This window comes from Oncorhynchus keta, chromosome 23, assembly GCF_023373465.1.
Source record: "Oncorhynchus keta strain PuntledgeMale-10-30-2019 chromosome 23, Oket_V2, whole genome shotgun sequence".
In the NCBI taxonomy this organism is placed as follows: Eukaryota; Metazoa; Chordata; class Actinopteri; order Salmoniformes; family Salmonidae; genus Oncorhynchus; species Oncorhynchus keta.
In genome coordinates this window covers 30,304,077-30,316,391 of record NC_068443.1, presented here as the reverse complement: position 1 = coordinate 30,316,391, position 12,315 = coordinate 30,304,077, and the positions used below count along the sequence as shown (strand labels likewise).

At 43.8% G+C, this 12,315-nt stretch overlaps 1 protein-coding gene and 1 long non-coding RNA gene across 15 annotated transcripts in view; one reads left to right on the top strand and one right to left on the bottom strand.

The window, feature by feature from the left end:
• Nucleotides 1-11,172, top strand: part of LOC118402151 (solute carrier organic anion transporter family member 5A1-like) — a 35,140-nt gene extending 23,968 nt beyond the window's left edge. For 4 of the 5 annotated variants that reach the window (XM_035800124.2, XM_035800123.2, XM_035800122.2 and 1 more), the window contains exons 6-10: nucleotides 187-385; nucleotides 4,092-4,251; nucleotides 4,655-4,896; nucleotides 5,124-5,188; nucleotides 7,610-11,172. In XM_035800124.2, the coding sequence (XP_035656017.1) occupies nucleotides 187-385; nucleotides 4,092-4,251; nucleotides 4,655-4,896; nucleotides 5,124-5,188; nucleotides 7,610-8,082 (1,139 nt within the window). In that variant the 3' untranslated portion in view covers nucleotides 8,083-11,172. Of the gene's footprint in view, nucleotides 1-186; nucleotides 386-4,091; nucleotides 4,252-4,654; nucleotides 4,897-5,123; nucleotides 5,189-6,173; nucleotides 6,281-7,609 lie in introns of those variants that run through there. The other variant, XM_052476995.1, reaches the window with a different exon arrangement.
• LOC127911039 (uncharacterized) lies at nucleotides 5,608-7,708 on the bottom strand. 10 transcript variants are annotated; one of them, XR_008077430.1, is made up of 7 exons: nucleotides 7,619-7,708; nucleotides 7,428-7,555; nucleotides 7,039-7,230; nucleotides 6,771-6,842; nucleotides 6,115-6,314; nucleotides 5,991-6,054; nucleotides 5,608-5,922 (listed from the first exon to the last, which is right to left on the bottom strand). It is a non-coding gene; the product is annotated as an uncharacterized LOC127911039 (long non-coding RNA). The 10 variants fall into 10 exon arrangements; XR_008077431.1 differs by lacking the exon at nucleotides 6,771-6,842 and adding an exon at nucleotides 6,507-6,578; XR_008077436.1 differs by having other exon boundaries at nucleotides 7,103-7,230.
• Nucleotides 11,173-12,315: the final 1,143 nt, after the last annotated feature.

The following is a 12,315-nucleotide window of genomic DNA, read 5'->3' as shown; positions in this document are numbered from 1 at the left end:
TCTCTCTCTCTCTCTCTCTCTCTCTCTCTCTCTCTCTCTCTCTCTCTCTCTCTCTCTCCTCTCTTCTCTCTCTCTCTCTCTCTCTCTCTCTCTCTCTCTCTCTCTCTCTCTCTCTCTCTCTCTCTCTCTCTCTCTCTCTCTCTGCCTCTCTCTCTCTGCCTCTCTCTCTGCCTCCTGCTGTCACAGGTGTGATCATCGTGCCCAGTGCTGGGGTGGGTATTGTGCTGGGGGGCTACATAATTAAGAAGCTGAAGCTGGGAGCCAGAGAGTCAGCCAAGCTGGCCATGATCTGTAGTGGGGTATCTCTTCTCTGCTTCTCTACTCTGTTCATAGTGGGCTGTGAGAGCATCAACCTAGGAGGCATCAACATACCATACACCACTGGGTAAGAACCACAACTTCCTTCCTTCATTCAGTACCCCTCTCTTTCAATCTGAACTTTTTTTCCTCATGCAATCCCTTTCGATCTTGTCCTCTTTCTCTCAGCTCCCCCAAAATTGATTGAATTATTTCTCTGCAAACATTCCAGCCTCCAAAACCCCATATCAACGTATTAAACAATGTGAGGAAGTTTAGTGTGTGTGTGTTTCCCTGTGATGATGAGAAGAGGAGGTGACCATCATGAAGGCCCCTGTTGTGAAGTATCACCTCAGCACACATCAGAGTCCCTGTCCAAAATGAAAGCCCTATTCCCTATGTAGTGCATTACTTTTGAACAAGGCCAATAGGGCCCTGGTCAAAAGTAGTAAACTATAGAGGCAATAGGGTGCGATTTGGAACAGAGTCCTTCCCCAGACACAATAACAATAATGCATGATACTGTTATGATCTAGATGAATTAACTCTCTGTTCTACAGTCCTGGAGCTTTGTTCCCTCTCTTAGATCCAACCTCTGGCTACATCCCAAATGGCACCCTATTCCCATTTATAGTGTACTACTTTTGACCAGGATATACAGAGACTGTAAAATTGGGATGTGATGCGTCTCTGCTTGGCGCTCAGCATTAAGGAGATTTGGGGTAAGGCATTGCAATAGACAAGCGTCCTGTCCAGGCGGTGCATTTGTACATCAAACTGCCTCACGCTACAGAAACAGGAGATAGGCTCCTGTTTCTATGAGCCGTTCTGGCTCGCACACGCCAAGGCTCATGCAAGGCTACTTTTCACCCCATAGGGCGAAAAGTAGTGCACTATAAAGAGAAAAGGGTGCCTGTCCCTGATGCAATTATGATTCACCTGTTGCTGACAAGTGTATAAAAATCGAGCACACGGCCATGCAATCTCCAGAGACAAACATTGGCAGTAGAATGGCCTTACTGAAGAGCTCAGTGACTTTGAACGTGGCACCGTCATAGGATTCCACCTTTCCAACAAGTCACTTTGTCAAATTTGTGCCCTGCTAGAGCTGCCCTGGTCAAATGTAAGTGCTGTTATCGTGAAGTGGAAACGTCTTAGAGCAGCAACAGCTCAGCCAAGAAGTGGTAGGCAACACAAGCTCATAGAACCGTACCACAGAGTGCTGATATATTTGTGCCCATCTCAGTGAACTAATGCATTGTGGGAGGCCCAGACTAAAAGCCAATTTATGCTTGATCCGAAAATGTGTTTGGAGGCTCCATATGGAAGGTGTGACACAATTACAGAGCCTCTGGAGACATGTGGAGCTATGTACCGCATCACCATGCTCCTTCCAAATGTTGTAACAATACAGAGGGCTCTATAGACATGATTAGCTGACGGTAGGTGGGGGCGGTACATTCTGTATAAACATAAACTCACTTCCTTGACAACGTCCTTCACAACAGCTCTGCACAGCTCAGCAAAGCACAAGAAGCATGAAGGCCGTGTCACCGTAAATGCTGCATGGCCAATGCAGATGTCAGATTGACCACGCATCGCCCAGATGCACGTCTCTCTACAGAATGTGCACTCTCCCACTAATCTGTGCACATTCATTGTTTCATAACTTCATTGTGTGAATTGTTTGCGTTTGATGGTTAGTGTATATTACACCCCTATTACCTATACTGTATCAGCAGTAGTACATTTACCGTTCATTCCTATCATCTCTAATCTACAATGTATGTTTGTTTATGGTAATTTCTGTTAATGCATTCAATACATTATTATTCCAGTCTTACCGTTCTAATTGTCGGAGCAGAGCGCACAACCTATGCTACACTTGTGAGAAACAAGTTTTGGTTTCTTTCATTCCATTTCTGAGTTAATTCAATTCCATTTCGTAAGTGCCTTTTGTTTGGAGCACTCCTTTCAATTTTAAGGTAAGGACGCCCACCTGATTACGCATAGAAGTAATTTACATAGGCCTAAAGGCTGCCTGGCCTGCACGCAAATGTAGGCATATATTAATGTGCCCATTTTGGAGATCTGATTGGCTAAACTCACCACCCATTAACGGTGTGCTTTAGGACCATGCGGACGTCTCCGAGGGGTCGGTTTAAAATAATGTGACGTCCCCCACACTTATCAAATTTGCACCCCTGTCCCAAAGTAATGTTTTCTTCACCTCAAAAAGCAAACATCCATTGTCAAAGCCTACATCGAGGAACTATTGTCAATTTGAAAAATCTTTCCAGCTCTATCCCTTTTGATAACCACTCAGCATGGAAGAGAAAAATGTCATGCTCTGATCCAGTGGAAACGTCATAAAATAGGCCAACCTGGTTACTTCTTATCAGTGCTTGCTTTGGACTGAAATAGGGTCTGGTACTCATTTTGGGTGCTGGTGCTATTTGTATTTAGGTGCAGGAGCTCCACAATAATTTTAAGCTAATATTCTATAAGAGGAACAAGAGATCAATTAGTAGAGCATTTGAGGTACTGATACTCTGCTCCAGTGATCTCCTGCCCAAGTCAAGCACTGCTTCTTATCCCTTGCGCAAATAGCCTACAGTTGTGTCTGTCTCGAGCTCACTGGCGCTGGATACCCTGAGGGCCCAGAATATTTTATACAATGTTGCAAGTTCGTTGCAGGCAGGCCATGGGTAGCCGATGTGATTTATAGGAGATTCTTTTTTTAAATCCATATATTTTCTACCTGCAATGTTTTTATTTGTTGGCTTTATGTGGGATATTTTTACATAGTTGGCAATGACAATAGAAGTTACTTTTTAGGTTGGTAAGATAAATTGGCATACCACACGAAAGGTTACCGACTCCTCGTGTAGCCTATTACCGACAACTTCAGGAGAGTAATGGCAGAATCTGAGAAGCCAGCAGGAGGAGGATGGTTGGGTCAGGTTAAGTTAAATCGTTTGTCTTATTTCAACAAACAGTAAGCTTAAAGCATCAGACAAGTTCAATACATATAGTTGATTTTACTAAAACACGTTGGGTGTGTCTATATATGGAAAAATACACGTTTCAAATTGCTCGAAAGAACAGACGACTTCTGATCGACAAACTTTTTTTTTAGTCTGGGACAGCCTTATGAATTAATCTGATTTTGGTAGATGCCAGGAGAAGGCTAGCTGCCCCAATGCATAGTGCCTACTGGAAAGTTAGGTGCTGGAGGAATAATGGTCTGGGGCTGTTTTTGATTGTTCGGGCTAGGCCCCTTTAGTTCCAGTGAAGGGTAATCTTAACGCTACTGCATACAATGACATTCTAGACAATTCTGTGCTTCCGACTTTGTGGCAACCGTTTGGGGAAGGCCCTTTCCTATTTCCGCGTGACAATACCCCCCCCCCATGCGCAAAGCGAGGTCCGTAAAGAAATGGTTTGTCGAGATTGGTGTGGAAGAACTTGACATATTAATGCCCATGATTTTTGAATGAGATGTTCAATAAGCAAGTGTACACATGCTAACTGGTATAATTGCCCCCGGTTGTGAGCAATGTATTTTGGTGCAGCAAATCTCAGTGTAAATGTGACCTTTGAATCGCAGCATGGTAAGATAGTCTTCTTAACATTGTTTAATCAGTCTGAATAAGAATTATGTTGTGATAGTGGAAAATGTCCTACGTTATTTAGCTCTCTTCATCCCCCTCTTTTCTCTCTCCCTCTCCCTGTCTCTCTTCCCACCTCTTTCCCTCCCCCTCTAAATAATCTCTTTCCCTCACTTTTCTCAGTCCTACTCTGACTATGACCCATCGTAACCTGACTGGAGGGTGTAATGTGAACTGTGGCTGTAAGATCCATGAGTACGCTCCAGTCTGTGGCTCAGACGGAATCACCTACTTCAACCCCTGCCTGGCAGGCTGCAGCAGTGTGGGCAACGACAGCACAGGAGTGAGTCCCTCAGTCACAAATGTAGGGTCGCAAAATGATTGTAACTTTCCCCAAATTCCCAGATTTTCTGTATATTCCCCCCTGTTTCTAGAAATATTCCAAACAGGATTTCTGCAATACCTGGGCATTTTTGGAAAGTTACCTAAAGCTAGGGCCATGAGTTTTTCCTGGCCATAATGTGAGTTACCTGATCAGAAAAAACAATAGTGTTAGACCCTAGTTATAGCTTACAGACCATTGAACAAACATTAATTAAGCATCCGTGTACATTGGTAGTACTTGAATAACACACTTCTTGTGGTACGCACAGTTGCGCCTTAGAAGTTTACTTCCATAGTACAATAAGATGAGCTGATGATGCACACAATGATGCCTGGTGTTCTGTTCCCTCTCCGTCTCTCAGATCAGGAACTACTCTGACTGTGCGTGTGTCCAGAGCAGGCAGGTCATCACCCCCTCCTCTAACGGCCAAGTCAACCAGCTGCAGCTGGTCATCGTCAAGACCTACCTGAACGAGAACGGCTACGCCGTGTCGGGGAAGTGTGACCGCACCTGCAGCACCCTCATTCCCTTCCTCATCTTCCTCTTCATCGTCACACTCATCACGGCCTGCGCTCAGCCCTCCGCCATCATTGTCACTCTTAGGTATTGACCCAGAATAGACACTGAACAAAACACACTTATCGAAGGGATTGTGAGGTAGTGGTTGTGAGTTCTCGTCATCGGGTTGCAAAATGATGGTAACTTTCTGTGATCCCGGTTGGATGATTTCTAGAATCAGGATGGAATAAAACTTTTCAAGGATTCCCAGGTTATCATCATTTTGCACCTCTATCTTCACCATTTCCTCCCTTCTTCCTCCTCTCCTCAAGGTCCGTAGAAGAGCAGGAGAGACCCTTTGCACTCGGAATGCAGTTTGTTCTCCTCAGGACCCTTGGTGAGTGATGCAGCTTCAGTGAAATACAGAGTTCAATACTGAGAGGTTATTTTTTAGGATGTGTCCCTATTTAGTGCCATAGAGCTCTGGTCAGAAGTAGTGCACTATATAGGGATAGGGTCCCATTGGAACATTTGATTCTGGTTCAAAATGTAATTTTAAAAAACAGGTTCCCATTTCATGTCAGAAAATTACTAAGAGGAACTGAACAGTAATCAAAATATTCCAAACTTAACTAGGCTAAAAATATAAGGTTTTAAAAATTGAAACGTGTCTTTGGCTAACCTGTGAATGAGTATGTATCGCTCCTCTGTCCTTGTCTTCCACGTACATCTCCACTTCCACATTAACACCACATGCATGCTGTGTTAGAATAGTCTCTCCTCTCTCTCCTCAGCCTACATACCTACAACCATCTATTTGTTCTGTATCATAACGGTCTCTCTCCTCTCTCTCCTCAGCCTACATCCCTACAACCATCTACTTGTTCTGTATCATAACGGTCTCTCTCCTCTCTCTCCTCAGCCTACATACATACCTACAACCATCTACTTGTTCTGTATCATAACGGTCTCTCTCCTCTCTCTCCTCAGCCTACATACATACCTACAACCATCTACTTGTTCTGTATCATAACGGTCTCTCTCCTCTCTCTCCTCAGCCTACATACCTACAACCATCTACTTGTTCTGTATCATAACGGTCTCTCTCCTCTCTCTCCTCAGCCTACATACCTACAACCATCTACTTATTCTGTATCATAACGGTCTCTCTCCTCTCTCTCCTCAGCCTACATACATACCTACAACCATCTACTTGTTCTGTATCATAACGGTCTCTCTCCTCTCTCTCCTCAGCCTACATACCTACAACCATCTACTTGTTCTGTATCATAACGGTCTCTCTCCTCTCTCTCCTCAGCCTACATACCTACAACCATCTACTTGTTCTGTATCATAACGGTCTCTCTCCTCTCTCTCCTCAGCCTACATACCTACAACCATCTACTTGTTCTGTATCATAACGGTCTCTCTCCTCTCTCTCCTCAGCCTACATACATACCTACAACCATCTACTTGTTCTGTATCATAACGGTCTCTCTCCTCTCTCTCCTCAGCCTACATACCTACAACCATCTACTTGTTCTGTATCATAACGGTCTCTCTCCTCTCTCTCCTCAGCCTACATACCTACAACCATCTACTTCTTCTGTATCATAACGGTCTCTCTCCTCTCTCTCCTCAGCCTACATACCTACAACCATCTACTTCTTCTGTATCATAACGGTCTCTCTCCTCTCTCTCCTCAGCCTACATACATACCTACAACCATCTACTTGTTCTGTATCATAACGGTCTCTCTCCTCTCTCTCCTCAGCCTACATACATACCTACAACCATCTACTTCTTCTGTATCATAACGGTCTCTCTCCTCTCTCTCCTCAGCCTACATACCTACAACCATCTACTTCTTCTGTATCATAACGGTCTCTCTCCTCTCTCTCCTCAGCCTACATACCTACAACCATCTACTTCTTCTGTATCATAACGGTCTCTCTCCTCTCTCTCCTCAGCCTACATACATACCTACAACCATCTACTTGTTCTGTATCATAACGGTCTCTCTCCTCTCTCTCCTCAGCCTACATACATACCTACAACCATCTACTTCTTCTGTATCATAACGGTCTCTCTCCTCTCTCTCCTCAGCCTACATACCTACAACCATCTACTTCTTCTGTATCATAACGGTCTCTCTCCTCTCTCTCCTCAGCCTACATACATACCTACAACCATCTACTTGTTCTGTATCATAACGGTCTCTCTCCTCTCTCTCCTCAGCCTACATACCTACAACCATCTACTTGTTCTGTATCATAACGGTCTCTCTCCTCTCTCTCCTCAGCCTACATACCTACAACCATCTACTTGTTCTGTATCATAACGGTCTCTCTCCTCTCTCTCCTCAGCCTACATACCTACAACCATCTACTTGTTCTGTATCATAACGGTCTCTCTCCTCTCTCTCCTCAGCCTACATACCTACAACCATCTACTTCTTCTGTATCATAACGGTCTCTCTCCCTCTCTCTCCTCAGCCTACATACATACCTACAACCATCTACTTGTTCTGTATCATAACGGCCTCTCTCCTCTCTCTCCTCAGCCTACATACCTACAACCATCTACTTCTTCTGTATCATAACGGTCTCTCTCCTCTCTCTCCTCAGCCTACATACCTACAACCATCTACTTGTTCTGTATCATAACGGTCTCTCTCCTCTCTCTCCTCAGCCTACATACCTACAACCATCTACTTCTTCTGTATCATAACGGTCTCTCTCCTCTCTCTCCTCAGCCTACATACCTACAACCATCTACTTCTTCTGTATCATAACGGTCTCTCCCCTCTTCTCCTCAGCCTACATACCTACTCCCATCTATTTTGGGGCGGTGATCGACACAACCTGTATGCTGTGGCAGCAGGACTGTGGTGTCCACGGCTCCTGCTGGGAGTACGATGTCACTTCCTTCCGCTTCGTCTACTTCGGCCTGGCCGCCAGCCTCAAGTTCATTGGCTTCATCTTCATCTTTCTCACCTGGTACTCCATCAAGTACAAGGAAGAGCGTCTGGAGCGCTGGCTGAAACACCTCTCACCCATGGACACGGTGAGCGACCTCATCTGCCACGCCGGGGGACACAAGGGACACGCCCGTACCCGCTCCTGTCCCGTTAATATACCACGCAACGAACCTCCCATCATCCCCGTCCTCAACAGGGGCCTCAGCAGCCAGAGCTGCCCGGGGAACAGCCTGAAGAGCCTGAAAGCAACAACCCCGCCGGCCCCTCGCCCTCCCGCTCGCTCTCTGGAACAGGTGTCTGCCCGCGTCTGAGGGCAACTCCTACCGCCCTGCCATCCACAGTCTCTGCAATGTCTGCCTTTCGTACTCTGGGTTCTCACTCGTATGGTATTATAGGATACGCTCACACACACACGCACAAGACGTCACTCAGACAGGCAGCGGTTGGTCAACATGTATACAGGAAGACACTGGTATGGATACCCCAGTTAGCAAATCTTCCCTCTACCTAGTATGTTGGTGTCCTTTTCTCTTTGGTTTGTTTCGGTCGTGGGAGAGAATGCATATCATCTCTTTAGAAAAGTGCACCTTCGATACTTCTCGAGAATGATCGTAGTGATGGTATTGTTGCGTGGCGCTAGGTGAAAATTACATGAATAATATCCTCCATTGTTCAGTTTTAGTGTTCATTCTAAGACCTCAGCATGACGAGGTGACTGAGCTAAGCAGCTTGGCCAGCGAGCATAAACTAAATCCTCTACTATGCAAGGTCGTTTTCTTTTCCCCTATTATTTAATGGCAAGCTGTATTAAAAGCACACATTGAGCATTGCCTTCCCTTTCCATACAATCTGGAAATGTCATTCAGTATCGCCCCAGACCTGCGTGTAATGATGAGTGGTTGACTTGGAAAATATGTGTCTGGATACGTTTGGAATTGGAACCATTTCTCCGTGGTTACCTCATAAACAGGCCCACAAATATATCCCTTGCCTTAGTTCTATTTCAGACAACACTTGGGCTGCATTCTAAATGGTATTCTATTCTCTATATACATGCAGTGCTATACATTTGACAATGGCCGATAGGTCTCTGGTCCAAAGTAGTGAACTACTTGGGGAATAGGGTGCCATTTGGGGCACAAGCTAAGTGCACTCATGATGACCCCCCTCAGTGTTTCTTCGTGTGCCATGGGCTTTACAGAACGAAGGCATCTTTTGCTTACCGATCTCTTATTAACATGTCTTGTTTCAGACAAAAATCCTAATTGAAATGTTTACGTCCCAAATGGTACCTTATTCCCTTTATAGTGAACCACTTTTGACCAGGGCAAGAGTAGTGCGCTACATAGGGAATAAGGTGCCGTTTGGCACACATACAATGTTTTAACCAACCAGACTCCCTGCTGGCTCTGTGGTGGAGCAGAACCAGACCCCCTGCTGGCTCTGTGGTGGAGCAGAACCAGACCCCCTGCTGGCTCTGTGGTGGAGCAGAACCAGACCCCCTGCTGGCTCTGTGGTGGAGCAGAACCAGACCCGGTGCTGGCTCTGTGGTGGAGCAGAACCAGACCCCCTGCTGGCTCTGTGGTGGAGCAGAACCAGACCAGTGCTGCTTGTGCAAAGAGACTCTGCTGTGCTTCCCATGATTAGCTAATCCACACAAACCAACCACTATTTCACATCCGTTAGTCAGTAGTTTAGTAAGTAGCCTCTGTCACCGTCTTTCACCTTACCTTGGAGCGAAGACTAGGAGTCTGGCCAGTAGTTTAGATTAGTTTATTAGGTCTGTAACTGGATGCCTAGATTATTTGATTTACCAACAGCAGGGCCACTTCTCCTATGTATTGTGTAACCGATAATAATTATTATAATGTCCAACTACTCACTATGTCTACGATAGAGCATGTCCTACTGAACAACTGTCAAAGTGATATCAATCATGGCTGCTGAGGTTGTTTGTTTTGCCTTTTGGTGAAGTTTCTTTTGTATTTGTATTGTATATTTGTATTAATTCAAAGGAAAGCAGACTCATTTCTTAAGCAGTGCTAAATCAAGTTTAGGGCTGATACAAGCTACCTCTAGCTTGTATCACTAGCAACAAGATCGTTGAAACAAGTAGTTAATGGGTGTAACATGCAATATTGAAGTACATATTGCTATTGGTTTTACAGGGTGGTTGAGGACACCTGCTAGTCAGATGTGGTAAGCAATATTGTAGAAATACTCAAATGAAGCTGATGTGTTTCCCCAAGTGAAATAACTAGACAATTATTTGGTGGAATAATCTTAATTTTCAGTTTATTTTAGCACTTAAATATTAGAAGATTTGGGCAGGTGGAATAGCACTGAGCCTGTAAACAACCAATTTCACTACACCTATCCGGTGTATGTGACAATAAAACGTTATTTTTACTTCCATGATACAATGTGGCTGTTGGTTTAGAGTTAATAGCTTTAAAACTATGGGATATTATAACATGTTACCGTTAGTATGGAAAGGTACCATAGCTCTTTATAGTAAAATGACTGACATTGTGAGCTAGAATACCATTGTAATGCATCCAGTAGTAGTTGTGATAGACATAATTGCCGCATGTAATACTGTTTCAGGACCAGACACTATTATTCAATGGAAATAAGTCACATAACTCTTAGTCAGACATTCCATTTCACGTGAAAGAAAAAGTAGAATACATAAGAGTAAATCAGGTGCATATTAATCACAATTCTAGCGAGACTACATTTTGCGACAAGAATTCTCCTAACTTTAGTGTTATTGGATCGGTTAGTGAAAGGCTACAGTATTATGTTTCTCAGTGCCTACTTTTCCTACTAATTGATTGGAGTTGAGATGTTGCTGATTCTGAAATGCTCTTGACTTCATGTAATGGAACTCAATGATAAGGCTGACTTTGGACTGTGAAGAATTTGACTCTAGGATTTTTGGTTGACTTGCTGCCATCATTAGACCTTTTCAGCCGATACTGTACCTATAGTACCAGGATGTTTGTTGCAGAATTCTGGTACTCTTGTGATCCTCACCGTCAAACCTACTGTTCCTCTGGAGATAGGAGAGAGGAGCTCTCACTCTTACCGCCCCGTGTAGTGCTGTTTATCAGTCTTTGTATGTGGCATAAAATAAGGATTTGACCTGGATGTCACCATAAGGACAATTTCAGGTAGATTTATGTTCTTTTTTCTTTCTTTTTTTTTTTTGTTGCAGTATTATATTTATTTAATTTCAAATGACAGTGTTTTAATTACAAGTTAATGCCTATGCTATATGGTTGACATCATAAGAAAGAAAATGTACATTGTTTGTGGACACACTGTTTACAAATCCCTTCAATACTTGACATCTGTCAATTAAAATTCAGAAAAATAAATATTGAATTGAATCGAGATTTTTGGTCAAGAAGTGCTTGTTGGAGCAGGAAATAAAGATGTAACGTGATTAAAACGGGTCATGTGTGTGTTCAAAATGCTACCCTAATCGCTACACAATGCACTACTTTTTACCTATGGGCCCTCTTGAAAAGTAGTGCACTATATAGGGCAGTGTTTCCCAACTCCAGTCCTCCAGTACCTACAACAGTACACATTTTCGTTGTAGCCCTGGACAAAATCACCTGATTCAAAGAATCATCAAGCCCTCAATGTGTTGAATCAGTTTGTCACGGGCTACAACAAAAAAATGTGTACTGTTGTGGGTAGTGGGGGACTGGAGTTGGGGACCACTGATATAGGGTGCCATTTGGTATGCAAACACTGTGTGGCGCTGTGGACTGTCTTCTTCCATTGACCCTGACAGGTAAGGCGGCTGTACTCAAGGTGGCAGAGTAGGGATGTATGAAGGATGCATTTTTCCTACACTGAACCAAAATATAAATTCAACATGCAACAATTTCACTGAGTTACAGTTCATATAAGGAAATCCTCAATTGAAATAAATCCATTAGGCCCTAATCCCACTGTTTCCAAATACAAACATTAGGGAAGATGCTGGTAACTGCTCCTTCTATCTGGTTATAGCATTTGTGGCACAAATCCATTTCAAGTCTTGGTATCAATATTAGAAACTTTCACCCATGTCCAAATCATCTACAAGGGACTTTGAGCTACACAATCCGTTTGAAATACTTTAGGATGATTTGGACGTGATGGCCTAGCCAGCTCTGCAAGGGTGAGTAAAATGGTCCGAGTGAGGTGTTCTCTCACTTGTGTGTGGCAGCAGGACTGTGTGCCATGAGAGTGAAAAGCTCTGAATTTACGAACACACTCGAAGTCTAGCTAGTCATTTGTTATGCTAACAAGCTAGCAAAAAGTTGCATAGCAATAGCATCAACTTCCGGTAGACAGGCGAATCTCTAGTACACTCAACTGGAAGGATACCGTTCGTTTACAGTATACTAAAATGAACTAATAGTATATTATGGAGTATATACTATGTTAGTATGGGTATTTGAACACAGCTCTGTTGTGTATACGAAATTGCTTCAGTCTGGTTTTATTTCCCATCATAGCACCGAGACTGCACTTGTGAAGGT